This window comes from Protomyctophum bolini (assembly GCF_963924005.1).
Source record: "Protomyctophum bolini genome assembly, chromosome: 19".
Lineage (NCBI taxonomy): Eukaryota > Metazoa > Chordata > Actinopteri > Myctophiformes > Myctophidae > Protomyctophum > Protomyctophum bolini.
The window spans coordinates 18,599,619-18,615,055 of NC_137880.1; the positions used below are offsets into that span (position 1 = coordinate 18,599,619).

The 15,437-nt window shown below is 42.1% G+C and overlaps 1 protein-coding gene across 6 annotated transcripts in view; it reads right to left on the reverse strand.

Moving 5' to 3' along the window:
• Nucleotides 1-8,901, reverse strand: part of cdc42bpab (CDC42 binding protein kinase alpha (DMPK-like) b) — a 100,457-nt gene extending 91,556 nt beyond the window's left edge. For 3 of the 6 annotated variants that reach the window (XM_080791639.1, XM_080791643.1, XM_080791638.1), the window contains exon 1: nt 7,691-8,899. In XM_080791639.1, coding sequence (XP_080647765.1) covers nt 7,691-7,868 — 178 coding nt within the window. In that variant the 5' untranslated portion in view covers nt 7,869-8,899. Of the gene's footprint in view, nt 1-7,690 lie in introns of all 6 variants that reach the window. The other 3 variants (XM_080791641.1, XM_080791640.1, XM_080791642.1) reach the window with 2 other exon arrangements.
• Nucleotides 8,902-15,437: the final 6,536 nt, after the last annotated feature.

The following is a 15,437-nucleotide window of genomic DNA, read 5'->3' on the forward strand; positions in this document are numbered from 1 at the left end:
AGTTCTAGTAATGATAATTGAAGTACCCATGGTACTGATGCAAGAATCAAGATGATTTCTGCCACCAGTAAACATTATGTCATCATGCATTTGGCTATCACCGCTCATGTATATGGTCTTAGGTTTCATGACCATGTCATAAAAATAGAACATCTCCAATAAGTAATAACCAATGAACATAATAAGCAACAGCCAGCTTATCAATATTCCTTTAATGTGCACTGTGATATGCAAGTACAGTGGAGAGAATAGAGATGTCATTCAGACTGAACTCACAGGAGGTCCCAGGAGAGGAGAGGAGAAAAGTGGATGTCAGATCCCTATGGTCCCAACAAGAGGCTTGCTAATAACCTGCACTCTGCCTCAGAGCTGAGAGACGCCCCCGGCCCTGGCCTTTTTTGATGACACATCACAACAATTAGCAGCCTTTCCTTTGCATATTAAACTGGTAGACAAGACTGTCCCTGATAATCATGAAAAAAAGGGCTAGAATGGTAATTTGGCCATTTCCCTGAAAGGTAGTTTCATGAATGGGTTACAACTGTTTTAACTTTGCTTTTATAAACACGCTGCAGGCGCTTTGAAAACACCCACTCACCCTGCTAATCAAGTTAACCTGTTTTTTTGTTTTTTATCCTGAACCAAACAGTGAAGATTGCATAACTATGCTTGTATTTTTCCTGCTCCAATGTAAATTATGTCACTTAAGTATGGCAGCTAATGCCTATTGCAAAATCATCACTGCAGGGCCGAGGTTACATTAAATTGACTTGCTTCCTTCTTTCTGTCTTGCAATAGTTTATTTATAATCATTTGTTTCTATAAATTCCATCATTTGTTTCTTGTGTGTGATCTATGTGTGATCTACGTAACATATCTAGCATCTGTGACCCGTGTGATCTACTGCTGGCAAATAAGTAATCAAGCCTAATTGTTGCCTTTAGGATGAAAAATGCACGATTGATTTTAAAAGTATATCCCATTAGGTGTGGCGAGCACCCAATGTTTTAGGTAAATTCAAGCAAAGTAGTGTGCGGCGTGCACTTATGGTCTTTGATACACTGCTGTGTAACCTACATTCAGTGAGTGCGAGGACACGTCACCCTCTCATCCATCTAATGGTCGCAAAACAGCGGCATGTTCCCCATTTTAAAATTATTCTTATCACGTCCGGTGTGAATGCACATTCAAGAAAGACTGGACAACAGTTTGCAGAATAGGTACATTTCAAGCACAACTCAATACAAAAACTGTGGACGTTTTGAAGGAGTGTCTTAATGACTCTTGGCGTTTGTGTTCCATATTTTGGTGGCATAGGAGCTAAATTAATTCAGTCCCTCATTTGTGCCGAATCTGGCTTGCACATGGTTTGTTGAACTCCCTCTGGTGTTGTGGGTGTGGAGTGGACTTCGTTGACATTTAGACAGGTACATGGGTATCTTGGTGGTGTATCGTATCTTGTGGACCAGACCCATTGCAAGATGCTGTACTCCGTTGTCAACCCTAAGCCATTCCAGCATGTCAAAATGGGCAGGGGTGAGGTGGGTTCGGGGAGTGAGGCCAAGTAGTAGTAGTCTGGGGAGTGAGGCCTTTGTATCTTTATTCTAGCCTTTTGCCAACGAGCATAAATATATCCATGCTCGAGCATGCCATATCTATGTTGACACTCGCGCTGCTCTAACACTAGCAGGATTAATGTACCAGTCCGGTAGGCTACATGAGTCATTATTAAATGTCTGACAACATTCAAGTAAAACTCAGAAATGTGCAATCCAGGTAAAATAATTGGCCACTCTGCAATAGTTTATCTCTCTAGGTCGTCCTCAGACGAGCCCTCCATCGTCGTATAGTTGTCCAAATCTGTACAAAGTCTGTTAAAACTCTGAAATATTAAATAAATATAACTCACATTAACTTTTGTAATAAGCTTGTTGTTGACAAATTGTCAGATCTTCTGGATATAATGGTACAGACGGGTACAGACTAATTCTGACATTACATTTTCCGTGCAGAATATCGAAATTCATCGAATTTATAAAGACCGGAATTCAAATAGATTTTCTCAGTGGAGTGGACAGCCCTAATGTCATCCACCAACACTTGGTTGCAAAGGAGTGTCCCAGCGAGTAACACGACAACACAGTAAAACAAAATTATTTATCTGATTTTACCCATTTCATTCAATAAGTTAGTTGCACATGGAGGACATGGAGGACCTCTGTGCTACCGGTTGTAGAAGAGATGATCTATAGTTCTATATGCTTCTCCCTTTGGAAGGTTTGAAGCCACAGCTGGGTAATTTAGAGAGTAAATGAAATGTGGAAGATCAGAGAAAAGAGACCAATAAAACATAAGTGGATGCTGGTGGGTTGGGTTCGAGCTGGGACACTGGTGCTGTCTGCAGTGGAGCAGCAGAAGAGAACGGGAGGTGCCTGGGCCCCTCTGCTATGTGTGGCTGTTTGTCAGCCAGCTCTCTCAGGACAATGGAAAAAGCTGTGTGTGTGTGTGTGTGTGTGTGTGTGTGTGTGTGTGTGTGTGTGTGTGTGTAAAAGAGAAATATAGTGTGAGCAATACAGAGAGGGGGGGACTGTTTTTCTGAGTTTATGTCTGTGTGTGAGAGAGGGTTAGAGAGTGAGATGGAATGAGAGTGGAGCCTGGGGAAAGGACTGTGTGATCCCACATAAACGATTAAGCAAGCGTATGAGCAAGAGGGAAAAAATTAATCAACAAACAAGGCAACGACATGCCTGATTGATACTTGGTTTCGCATTGTGTCACGCACCGAAAAAGGCCAATCTACAGGCTAACGACGTGTAAATCTCAGCAATTAATGGTGTGCGACACCAGCACACAATGAAGTATAAATCAGGCTCCTTCCCTAACACCAACGGGCCATCTCGGTTGTACAGGACTGACCCAGCGAGTAACGCGACAACACAATACAATAGAGCTAGCCCACTTCCTGGTATGACATCATGTACCCCCATTAGGCCCCGAGTGGCTTGGTGAGTCCCTGTGGTTCCTTCCTGTTCCCCCTGCCCAGCGGAACCTCCACACAGGAAATGGCAGAGCAACCAGATTGGTAAGAAGGATGTCCTGACAAGAGCCCGACCCATACAGGATTTTAGGGCCTGACATCAACACTGAGGGATGTGACAAAATGGCATAATATTCTCAGCCAAAGCATTTCATTGCATGACTCGAAGTTTTAAAAACATCACCAAAAAGAAACTTCCATGAACAATGAATTCTGAATTCAATCCATTTAAGCAACAAATAACTTCCTTTATCAGGTTAAAAAAAAATCACACCAGTGTGAAATGACTCAAATGAGGGGCGCTCTTGTCATCGCTACATAAAAGGTGGTCCCTTATTGGCAAAGCGCTCCCACCAACATGTGATTTGGTAGCCGATTTGCTCATTTACATATGACATAAGTTTTGTCAATGGCGTTTAATGTTTTGATGTTTAATTTATGTCATATTTAGCGGAATTATCATCATACATCATCTCATACTGGCCAATCAGAATGCCTGTTGCCTGTGATTGGTTAGCTGATTTGCTCATTTACATATGATGAAAATTTTCAATGGCGTTTAATGTTTTGATGTTTCATTTACGTCATGTTTAGCGAAATTGACCTAATTTCTCTGTTCATTGTCAATGGCAAATATTGACATGTGTGGGGAGGGGACAAGATTTAGCGGACATTTGACCTGAATTCCCCTTTCATTGTCAATGGCAAATCGTGTGGGGAGAAAAGTTGTTTATAGAAGGGGCTAGCTTCCCTTAAAAATAACATGTAATACTTTGTATCCTTGTGGATGTATTACCACAATCAATAACACCAACATTATCCAATAATAATGACCCGATGGCTCTGATAACAGCTCTCTGACATGTGTTAGAAATAATTCCACCCCATGTTTTACTGGCAGGCCCAACTGCACCTGGCCTGGGCAATTTGCTGCTCAAACTACAAGCAACGATTGGTCATCAAAAGCTCATCAGACTTGGTTAATGTTGCAGTGCTATAGTTAAAAATGCAGCGTGATTAGCAATCTTTTAGGTCATACTACCACCAGATGTCAGTTACTTCCAAAGCCATATGCACTAGGTTGGTGAACTAAGTATTTTGAGGGCCTCCTATGCCCAGGTTTCCGAGGATGCAAATTGTGATGAGTTGATGTATGATTTTAAGAGGGCCCCTCACTTTTTTTTTTAAGGAACATGAACAGAGGGGGTTCTTGCGGGTGGAAAGGCAGCATTTAGACCATCATCATCATTTAGACCATGTGACTCTTAAACTCTCCTGTTATAGCAAACTGATTGAATTATTTTTGGACGAATGGCAGTTACTCTCAGATTCCAAAATGTGACTATGGTGGATGTAAGACAGATAGCCTATAAACTAAAACCATTATACAGTAAATGAGTCTGCTTAATGCAGAGTATAAAATATTGGGTATGTGGTGCCACATTCTTGTATGTGCATACTGCATAGCATACATACACGTGTGTGTGTGTGTGTGTGTGTGTGTGTGTGTGTGTGTGTGTGTGTGTGTGTGTGTGTGTGAATAGTGCATGAGGCATGCAGCCAATAAAAGCCTTGTAGGGTGGAGCACACATCAACTTCAGCTGAACAGCTGGCCACTGCAGGCTAAAATTCTGACTAGGCTGAGAAAGAGCCTAGCTGGCTCACTGTTGTATGCCGATTATGGGCTGGCATGGCAGTTCATTCTCAGTCGACCAACCCCACCTCCAATTCCCAAAGCAGGGAAATCAGGTACAAAAAATAAATAGATTAAATAAAACAGGAAATAGTGGAAGAAAGGCAGGAAAACAGAGGAAACCCTCCACTAGAAATTAGTGTTGTGTCCACTCCAAAAACATCAAATACTGGACCAACAAAGAAAAACACATTCCTGCCTAAAATGTAGCATGAAACCATATTGTATTAGTGCTCACTGCTCACACACAGAAACAAGCGTTTATTTGTTCACTGTGGGTTCATTTCTTGGTGGTTGATTAATTAGCCTAGTACCAGATTATGCATACAATAACACTCAGGCTGTACTTTTAATCACTATGTGCACCAATGCTGGAGCGATTAAAATAATCCAACCATGTATTATTCATCTCCCGAATTGCTCAATGAAAACACAAGCCATTCTTGTACTAATGTAATCACATCTTATTTTGGGTGATACTGATGAGGTCTCCCCTTGATGTTTCTCCCTCTGAAGTCTCCATTCTTCTCATAACAATCTGCTTAGCCTGAATGGCCAGCATTATCAGGTCATTATGAAATAAGAGAATACATGAGAAGGCCCCTTTTAGTAGGTATGGTGTAGTAAGCGCTATAGTATGTGTGTGGAATGAGAATACAGTGTGCCATAGCCATACACTGTTCATTTCCCCTATGGCTGCAGGTCATGATAGGGTCTCCATTTCAACTGCAATGAGGTCACCAAACAAGAAGAAAAGTAAACCCAATACAAATGTTTGTCTTCTTCTGCGACCACAGCGCTGAGAAGGAACAACAGGTCTATCTTCCTCACATAGGCTATATCTCTTTGTCAAAAAAAAAGATATGTACCATATAGGCCTTGTGACAAAGATACAATACTGTAGTAGCGTTTTCTTTCTGAACATGTGTGGTGGAGGGGACATGGCCTCTGTGAGCAACTGACAAAAGAGATCACTCAGACTAGCAGGGAGGGATCTTATGTTTCATGAGGCACACATCTAGAATGTTCCCCCTGTATGTGGGATTAGGCCATGTTTTGACCGTGTAATAACACTGACTTTCTGATCCGATCTGCTCTATAAGGGAGCATTCATTTCAGTCACAGACGCTTTGGGCTTTGATGTCATAATAGGGCCCCAGTGACATCATATCACATTTTTGACAAACATTTAGATGGCGCATGGTCATCAGGTCTTGTTGGACCTGCATTATCACAACACCTAGAAACTTACCATAATCAGTACGAAGTTGCATTTCACTTGAATGGCATACCAGGCAGGCCTAAAAGATAGAAATCTATTGTATTCACACTCCCAGCATTATCTGCTTCTGCTGTTTTGCCTCTCAATGCCCCAAGCACAAATGTTTGTGTTTGACTACCATGCATGGTCCTGAAACACATAGCTGGGACACTACATCATCAGTGCATGAACTTTTCCAGCACCGCCCTGTGACATTTACAGTCCATTCTAAATTTCCCATCCCAGTCAGGTTAACATTACCACAAGTTACAACATTCAAGTTCATCCTCACAAATCCTGTGTTTTCACACAGAAACTGTAGGATTCTTCTCTCAGGTGTGGGCGACACTCAACAGTGGTGCAGCAGCAAGCATGTGACAAAATTTTGGGACTTCAATCAAAACCAGTAAGAATCCATGATCTGTAAATAAGCTTGTCAGAACCTCAGTGCAGTCAAATCCCAGTGTTAACTCCGAATTTAAAACCAAATGGAGTCCATTTGGTTCCTTTTATACACTCTTCAGGGTTAAATTAACACTAAGGATTTTACTGTGTTAGTTCAGTAAGAGAGTGTCCTGTGTCAACACAGGAAAATGTCAGAGTGAAGTCATTACTTGGCACACACAGCAGGCACCTCTCCTAAAAGGACAGGGAAAAGACAGCACATTGAAGCAAGGTAAACTAGTAACTTTGTCTGGAGGAGCAGAACAGGCATGTTGGATAAAGGCTAATATATAATGAAAACACAGATGGCTATATATAATCTATATAGTTGAGCACCGCTGCTGTCACACCAACTGTAGTAGTTGCATGCAATAGCTTCCCAGCCTCACTCCCATGTCATATTTTGCCAGCATTTAACTGGTGACATCTATTTCCAGTTGTATGTCTGCTGGTGACACTGACATTGCCCATGCCCAATATGTAGCACTGTAAAGGTTCAGGCATAGTATGTATGCAACACCAAGAGGTTAAAGGTTGTCTGCATCAATTTGATCCCATTTGAACATCACTTCAACAGAACTTCTATTCATTGCCTGAAACTACTGCCCATGTGTCATGGGATTTTTTTTAAAGACAAGCAGGCCAGGCAGGCATGCTCCGGCAACAAGCTAGGCCTCTCAACTAGATAAAAAGGTGAGTTGTTCACATTCCACGTTCATGCACAAACCAAGCCCCCTGTGTCACTCACTCCCTCTCTCTGTACACTCACTCAGACACACAATACAAACACACACGATTCCACACATGATCGAGTCGTTTTGTGTGTGGTCCTCTTGTGTATGAGTTTTAGCTTTGCTTTCTAAGTGGAGTGGGCAAGTTGCAAAACTGAAACAGTCACCAAACCATTCATTTTAGAATGTGCTACTACTACACAGCCAAAAAGCAACATCACACCATTATTTATGTTACCTTGCTACAACCAAGTCTTGTTTAAACACCAGAGGCTGTGTAGAAAGTTAACCCAAACAGGCACTCACACCCATAAAAGAAAAACATAATAGCATGCTAACTGGCTGTGAAAATTGTGCTGAACTATAGTGGCCTTGCACAGGGAGGGGATAGCCTGAGAGAGCCCCACTACTACTATAAAAGGAATGTGATGGGGAAGGGAGGGCCACTGCACCAACATTAGCCTATCATCTTACCAAAGAAAGGGGCTGAATTAAGAAAAAGGGGGAAGAAAGGAAAATCTTACCCCATTCCAAAAACTCGAGAATATTTTTCTCTCTTCTTAGCGGAGAATTGTTGCACTCGTCGTAAATGCAGACAAGAATATCCAGTAGGGTTTCCACACTGAGGCATTGGCCGTTGGATTGAACTGGCCCGTCCAGTACCAGCTTTTCCAATTTCTTCAAACGCACTTCTCCAGACATGATTCCGACTGAGGTGGTGGGGGAACGGGTTAGAAAACGAGCGATCCTTGATACCCCTCGGCTCGGCCTAGCAACGCAGCAGGCCGTTCAGTTCTCTCACCTTGAGTGTTAAGAGGGGGAGAAAACTTTGCTTTGAGGGCAAGCACAAGCTAATTCCAGGTTGACGCAGATATTTTCATGACCTCCCTCTCGCACATTTATCAATACAGTATCCAGGGGGTGGGAATGACGTACGATATTTCCTCATTTTATCGGATCTATCCCCCCATAAGACACAGAAAAGAACCCACAGTTACAGACCCTGCCCGGCCGGCTGCAGATCCGACTAAAAGCCCTGGTCGGATTTCCTTTCGGGAGTCTTGTTTTCTTCTCCTCCCCCCAAAAAGGGATATTCTCAAAATAGAAAAATAACAGCCGCGTCAATGCAGTAGACCGACAGTTCCCATGCGTTGATGATATTTGTGATATTTCCCCATTCCTGCAGCAACAACAAAAACGCATCAACACCTCGTAGCAAGGCAGATCTGCAATGCTACAAAGCCCCACCGCCCCTCCTCTGCTATAGAGGCTTAGCACACACTGCTAGGTTAGCTAGTTAGCTAGCCAGCAAGCTAACGTTACTTTTCTTTCATAGCTGCCAACACACTCCCCTATTTGTGCAGGAGCCCTTTGCGTTCAACATATATACAAAACATATATAACCAAAAACTATTCCGACCGTTTTGCGATGTGAATGCGGACAAATGTTGTCCATACGGAGGGGAAAACCTCCCTTTCCCTTATATTCTCAATTCAGTGTTGACACAGATAATGTCCTTTAAATCCCACAAGTCTGGTTTCTTCACAGTGGACAGCGGTGTTTCGACTGAAGGTCCATTCCCCGTAGAACGTCAAGAAATGCGGCTCCTCCTTTACAAGACGGGCTCCTTGCACGTCAAGAATAAAAGCTGTAGTCTCGTCTTCTTCTCTTTGCTCAATGCTCACACAGCCCACAGTAGATTCCCCCTCTTTCCTTTGCTTTGCCTCCCCCGCCGGTCCCTTCTCTTCTTGCCTGTCCTGGTGTCTGTGGAGCTACAGCAACGCCTGTTGGCTGCCAATGAGCCTCACAATGAAGAGGGCAAAACAGGGACCATCGACATCACCGCAACCAAAGCCGTTGCAAATGTGCATTCCAGCCAAAGGCAATGGGACAGATGTGAATAGACTCACTAGACTGGACTGGAGTAAGCGTCGGCCTCCTCTGGGGATAAATGGTTCAAACACATAGGCCTATTCTACATTGGAAACGGATTTGAATAGCCTACTTATTAAGTTGATATTTAACCACCTGGCATCCCACGGTTGTCTAAAATCTAAATTATTTCGTTAACAATTAAATATGCTATGTACGCGTGTAGAGTGTATCTTTTATTTTCATATAGGTCTAACTTTGGCTTTAAACTAGTGGTTAAAATGTTTTGCTTAGTTTTAGGGACATATACGCATGCGCACGAGCTGCTAGCACGCACGTCATTATCCGCCATCTTTGCTATGCTCTGGCCAGAGTAGAGTGGCGACAGTAGCGTTGACTCCCTTGTAACAATGGAATGCGGAAGTGCTCATTCTATCTCAATGGGATAGTTCCAATGTTTGGAACTATAGCCCATAGGCACCCGCTTTGCGGCGAGATCAAAGCGTGTCTCCACTCGGGCTCTGGCTTACTCGCACATCGTTTGATTGGTAGCGACTGGCAGTGGCCCATCTCCTCTTTTAGTTGTAGTGTCTCTACTAGCCGCGGCTTAACTTCGCTAGCCTGGCTAATAAACCAGACCGAATCAGCCGTTGGCAAAAAACAGTGCCTGCCAGTCGCGTCACAACTCACCAGGTTTTCCACCTAGCCACGGCTGCAGCCAAAATCCAGATCATCATGATCATGGCGCGTGCGGAGGGCTGGCGGGGAATAGCACCTGTGCGAACTGAGTGGTGCAACTATACTTTTGTTATAGTTACTGTGTTATAATACTGTTATAATAACCTATAATGGCTATTATAGGTTATTGACTTAAGAAACTGCAATGGGCCAATAGGTCCTCCTCAGCCAGGGGTCAAAGGTCCTATTTGAGACAGGGGTCAATGGTCCTACTCAGACATACACACAGCTGTTTATTGGAGATGGTGTGCACTGCTCAAAAACAAAAAAACATTTTATCCAGAGTAAAACAGGCATATTTCACATCATTAGACCTAATCTTCAGTCTGAAGCAGTTTTCAAAGTGGGGTTCAGGGATCCTTAACAGTAGGCTACTCAGAGTTTGTAGTGAATTGATATACATATGCAGACCCCATCTGAAAATGGTTTGTGCCATGCAGGGACCCCATAGAAGTGAAGATTTGTGTTAAAAAAATAGAAGATGTACAAGCTTGCACAACACGCTGTGAGCTTATACAGTATAGGCCCAGGCCCTATGTGTTATTTTTTAATATAGCCAATATAACTAGACCAGTAAGACGCCTTAGGGCGAGAAGTGTGCACTGGCCATAATATGGAGCGTGTCTTGTCTTGAGTGTACAGGGTTTGATGAGGTCATATCAACATGGAATGTCGGAACAGGTCAGCTCCATATATGGAGATCTAAGGGTGGCAGCAGGGCCAGTGTCTTGACTCTTGAGTGTACAGGGTTTGATGAGGGCCCAGATATGGCCGGGCCTTAGTCTTGAGCCTGTTGAGAACTCTAGTTTTCACCGGCTGCTGGGCACGGCTGCGTTTAAATGGACAGGTATCAGTCAAAAGGGAGACATCGAAGAGGAAGGATGGATGGGGAAGGATAAACGTATGGAACAGGTTCTGACATATATCCATATACTAATATTGATGACAAGACATCAAGGATCTCCATATATGGGCTTAATTGCGACAGCAAGTCGCATTTAGTATGATATCAGGGATCTCCATCCTGATGTCACAAGACCTGGGCTTTCCCCATGTATGGGGATTTTGAGTGATACACTTGACGGGAAATGCACAATTCCATAGTTAACAATAAAGGGGTTAAAGTGATTGTGATGCAGTATTAGCAGTAGCACATTTAGCTGGGAACCCTCAAGGTCCCTTGGGGAGACACTACGTTGAGAGCCAATGCCTAAGAACTGATAAGTGAAAATATGTTAAAAATAACAACCTTGAGAAAACCTTGAAAGGCATTCTAGCCTATAGCGGGTCCCCATTAAATTATTAATATTTTCATCATTTAATAATTTGAAGAAAAAAAGGTCAGGGAATCTATTTCTCATGCACAATTTTGACATGAAACTAATTTTATTTAAAACTAAAACAATTATCATTGCAGGTCCTGAAGACTGATGCAGTCACTCCTATTTTGAAGGATATGTTGTACCACGAGGTACATTTTTTGCAACATGTAATTTGATATAACTGACTGTAGTGCCAATGTAAAACTAGGCCTGGCCCCTGAGCATTGCTCCTGTCCCTACGGCATATGGCGGTTCCTTTTACTTTGTTTTGTTGTTAACGCTTTGTTATAGTTCACTGTGTTGCATGGACGTTCACCCAAACACCTGCTTGGCTTAAGACGATCTTGATATGGAATGTCAGAACAGATCAGCTCAATATATGAACATCTAAGGGTGGCAGTGGGCGGGGCAGTGTCTTGAGTGTATAGGGGGCCCGGTAGGGCCGGGCCTTCATTTTGGGGGCCTGTTGAGAACTCTATAACTTTGGGGCAGGCCCATCTAGAGTTTGAATGGACAGGTATCAGTCAAAAGGGAGACATCAAAGAGGAAGGATGGGTGGGGTGCGATCAACATATGGAATGTCAGAACATGTCATATCCATATATGGAGATCTAAGGGTTTGAGGTTTGAGGTCAGATGTGGAGTTGCTGGCCGGGTCCATATATCTAGATCTAGGTGATGATCCAGTCTTCTCCATGTATGGATATCCATGGTTTGATGAGATCAGTGTTGTGATCTTCATATATGGAGGCGGCCATATATGGAGACCTATGGAGATCTAAGGGTCTCCATATATGGGGACCATATATGGAGACGTGGGGTGACGGATGGACGGTTTTCATAAATGTGACCTACGGATGGTCACAACAAATAGGTCAGTGAAATCGACTGTTCAAAATAATAGTAATTATTATACAGGCATATCATTTCAGTAATTTGATTGGAAATTGATTGATGAGATTTGTAGCTTATTTTTTATTTTTTTTTATTTTTTTTACATATCCTGGCGTCTTAATTCATATCCTGCACAATGGTTGAATTGACAAAAAGGCTATATAAATAGCCTATTTCAATTCAATATAGTAGGCCTATAGTCTCTTTGTGCATTATTTTATTTGTTCTCCTCTCTCCGACTCTGTTTCCCCCAATTTTTAATTGTTTGTAACTTTACCAATTTAAACCTTAACCTGGTAACCAGGTTAGTTTTAGTAAGATCCTACAAAATGTAATAGGCTACCGTCCACCGTGACGCAGCGCCAATACAGCTTATCCAGTTTATCCACTGATCGTGGTACTACTGGTACAATTGCGTCCTCTGGTGTATAACATGCAGTCGTGCAATTCATCTCGTTTTTTTTTCAACAGGCTATGCAAGTATGCAATCAGTATATGCCGATAAGATCCTCATCATTGTCAATATATGCATTTGAAATGCAAACCCATAAACGCCCAACCTACCGTAGGCTAGCCTACTGACTACTGAGTAATTGCTGAAACGCTGAATCGGTTTCGATTCTTGTCTAATTGATCCTCGTACTTTTATCGTGAACCAGAAAATAGCAATAGCTATAGGTCCTATTAGTCTTAATTAATGAGTCGTGTAATTGATGTGTGATCCTACTTCATTAAGTCTATACACGGATCAAATGGATAAAGGTCTGGCTTTTTGTTGATTAACTGTCGCCATTAACTGTGTGAAATGCAATTAGACTGCACGATTGACGATTTTCTGGAGATGTGTGGGCCATTGAGAATTGTCCTTGTACATGTAGCCTTAGATGTCTATCGCTATTATCGTTGTCTGGTGCGCTCCAGACTCATTGAATGGCTGTATAGCAGACTAGACTATCGTCCGGTGTATTTTGAAGTCTGGAACTGCTGGACTGGTATTTGCATGGGCTATTTAGGTGCAAACTAGAGCATTTAATTTATCCAAATATTTGATTTTAAGATAAGGCGGCGGCTGGCAGCCTATTTTAGGATCTATCATGACAATACAGCCCATGTAAATAATTAGAATTGGTCCCTACCACCAGCACAACTTAAATATTGACTTTGGAACAGGCAACAGCTCCACCTTGCTTCCATACAGTGACTGACACTGGATAACAGGGCTGCAGTGTTAATAATGACTAAAGGTCATAACGTTGGACAACTATATAGGGCTACATCATAAATCTATAGTTCGTTGTTGAATGTGTCTGCAAACATGTGCTATATAATGTGCCAGTACAATGTAGCCGGCTCAATCGCTTCCACAGTCTATAAATAAAACTCTAAATGTGCGCTTCTGCGACACAATAAAAATACATATCAGATCATATTTAATATATATATATATATAAAACATATATGGCATATTACAAATTGTTAATCCTATATGTAGGCCTACTAATGGGAGGCCATGTGTGAACATGAATAGCTTCAATATTGTTGCACTATGAGAATACAGATTCAACATTAGCCAAGGATTCCAGCTTGGCTCTCCACAACAACACGTTTTATTTAGCAGCATGTTAAGCAAGGAGGATTTCATGTTTCACAAATGGAAGGGAATTACCTATAAATTGGACTGCTTTCGAATGCAAATGATGCATGTTCATTAACACCTGTGTTGTTGATTGTAGGGGCTTGTTGGCCTTTCATTGAAAAGAAATGGCACCTGAGAGCATCAGATGTATAGCTTTGAACTGGGAAACTTGTCTTTGATTGGCAAGATAGGGGAGGAACAAAGACTGCGAAATATCACACAAAAGAGTATCTTAATTTACTGAATTAGGTGTTGTAATGTGAGGTACAACATTCTCTGTGTATTTTAGGTTCCCAACAAGCATGCAGGCTGGACAGAAAGCATTTAGACTGGCCTTTGACTGCACTGAACAATGGATTTAATCCGAATTTGCATGGCTGATGATTCCTATACACAATCTGCCCAATTATTGCCTTGGTCTAGGGGTCATCAATTTGATGTCTAATCAGCTTGATGGGCTTCAAAGAGCCATATGGCTCTGGGTAGTATTGCACATATGAATACGTTTATACAATATATCATTATTGTAGCCTATGATATGCAGCGTACACCGGTACTTAATGTAGGCTACTAAGCATTATACTTATAATACAAGTTAGGTTTCCTATAATAAAAACTTGAATGCTTGAATTGTTGTACAACATCTGTCCTTATTATCTTGGAGTGCATAAATAAATATACATGTTATTACATTCTGCACCATGTATAACCATGCATAAATAAATATACATTTTATTACATACTGCACCATGTATAACCATCTTTCAGAATTATACTTTGTGAAAATAGATAAAATAGAAAAGCCACCTTTACATACACACGCATGGGTTGTCAATACATATCAATGTTGCATAATTATATGATAATGTTCTATTTACATGCACTAGTTGGTATATAACCATCCAAATCATTTGTGGGGATATAGAAAAGTAATGCCTTAATTCTCTGCATGTGCACTGCATGGATTTTGTAAATAAACTGAATAAACTTACTTACTTTATGTGCATAAAGCTATAATAATGTTCTTACATGACCATTTTGTGTGTGACATATCTGAATCATTTCACAATTTCAGAGAATAGGTTAAATATATCATGTTTGCATATAATGTACGTGGATTTTGTCATGGTAACATGCAGGTATGCTGCCTATGAGAGCCAGTGGAGTGTGTGGCCGATAGACTCAGACCATAGATGGTTACACTCCTGGCAGTCATCTGTCATTTACTCTTCCTGTGTGCCCCTGCCTTCAGTCTGTCTGACATCTCTGAGCAAACACAACCCAATACACAACCACAGGACAGGGCCTTGGGCAGCCAAGCAGTGAGAGCAAACCTCTTCTAATGTTTGTGTGACAAAAAAGGCAAGGCAAATCCTCGCAATGGAATCAGATAATCACCAACCCGTGAAGAGCCTTCCCCAATCCACATCCACGCCACCCCCCTTGGAGGACCCCCAGCCTGTGGATTAACTGTCTGTTTGGCTAATAATTCTAATCTGCTGCATGGAGAGGTCCAAGAATGGGTGATGGGGTTGGAATAAACATCTAATCCTCCCCTCCACCCCACTGCATGCCTCCCCCTGCACACTTGTTCCATGACAGGCCGTGGCCGATACACTTGGTAGTGGTCATATACCACTCTATGGTGTTTCTAATCTCAGACCATCTCAGACAGAAATAAATCCGCTGTGTGACAGACTACCCTGGTCTGACGATGTCCAGTGGAATGTACACATCAGAGTGTGGGGTGTGTGTAGACAAGGGTGCTACTAAGGAGAGGGCACTATACGTTCACAGGGTCAAGAGAT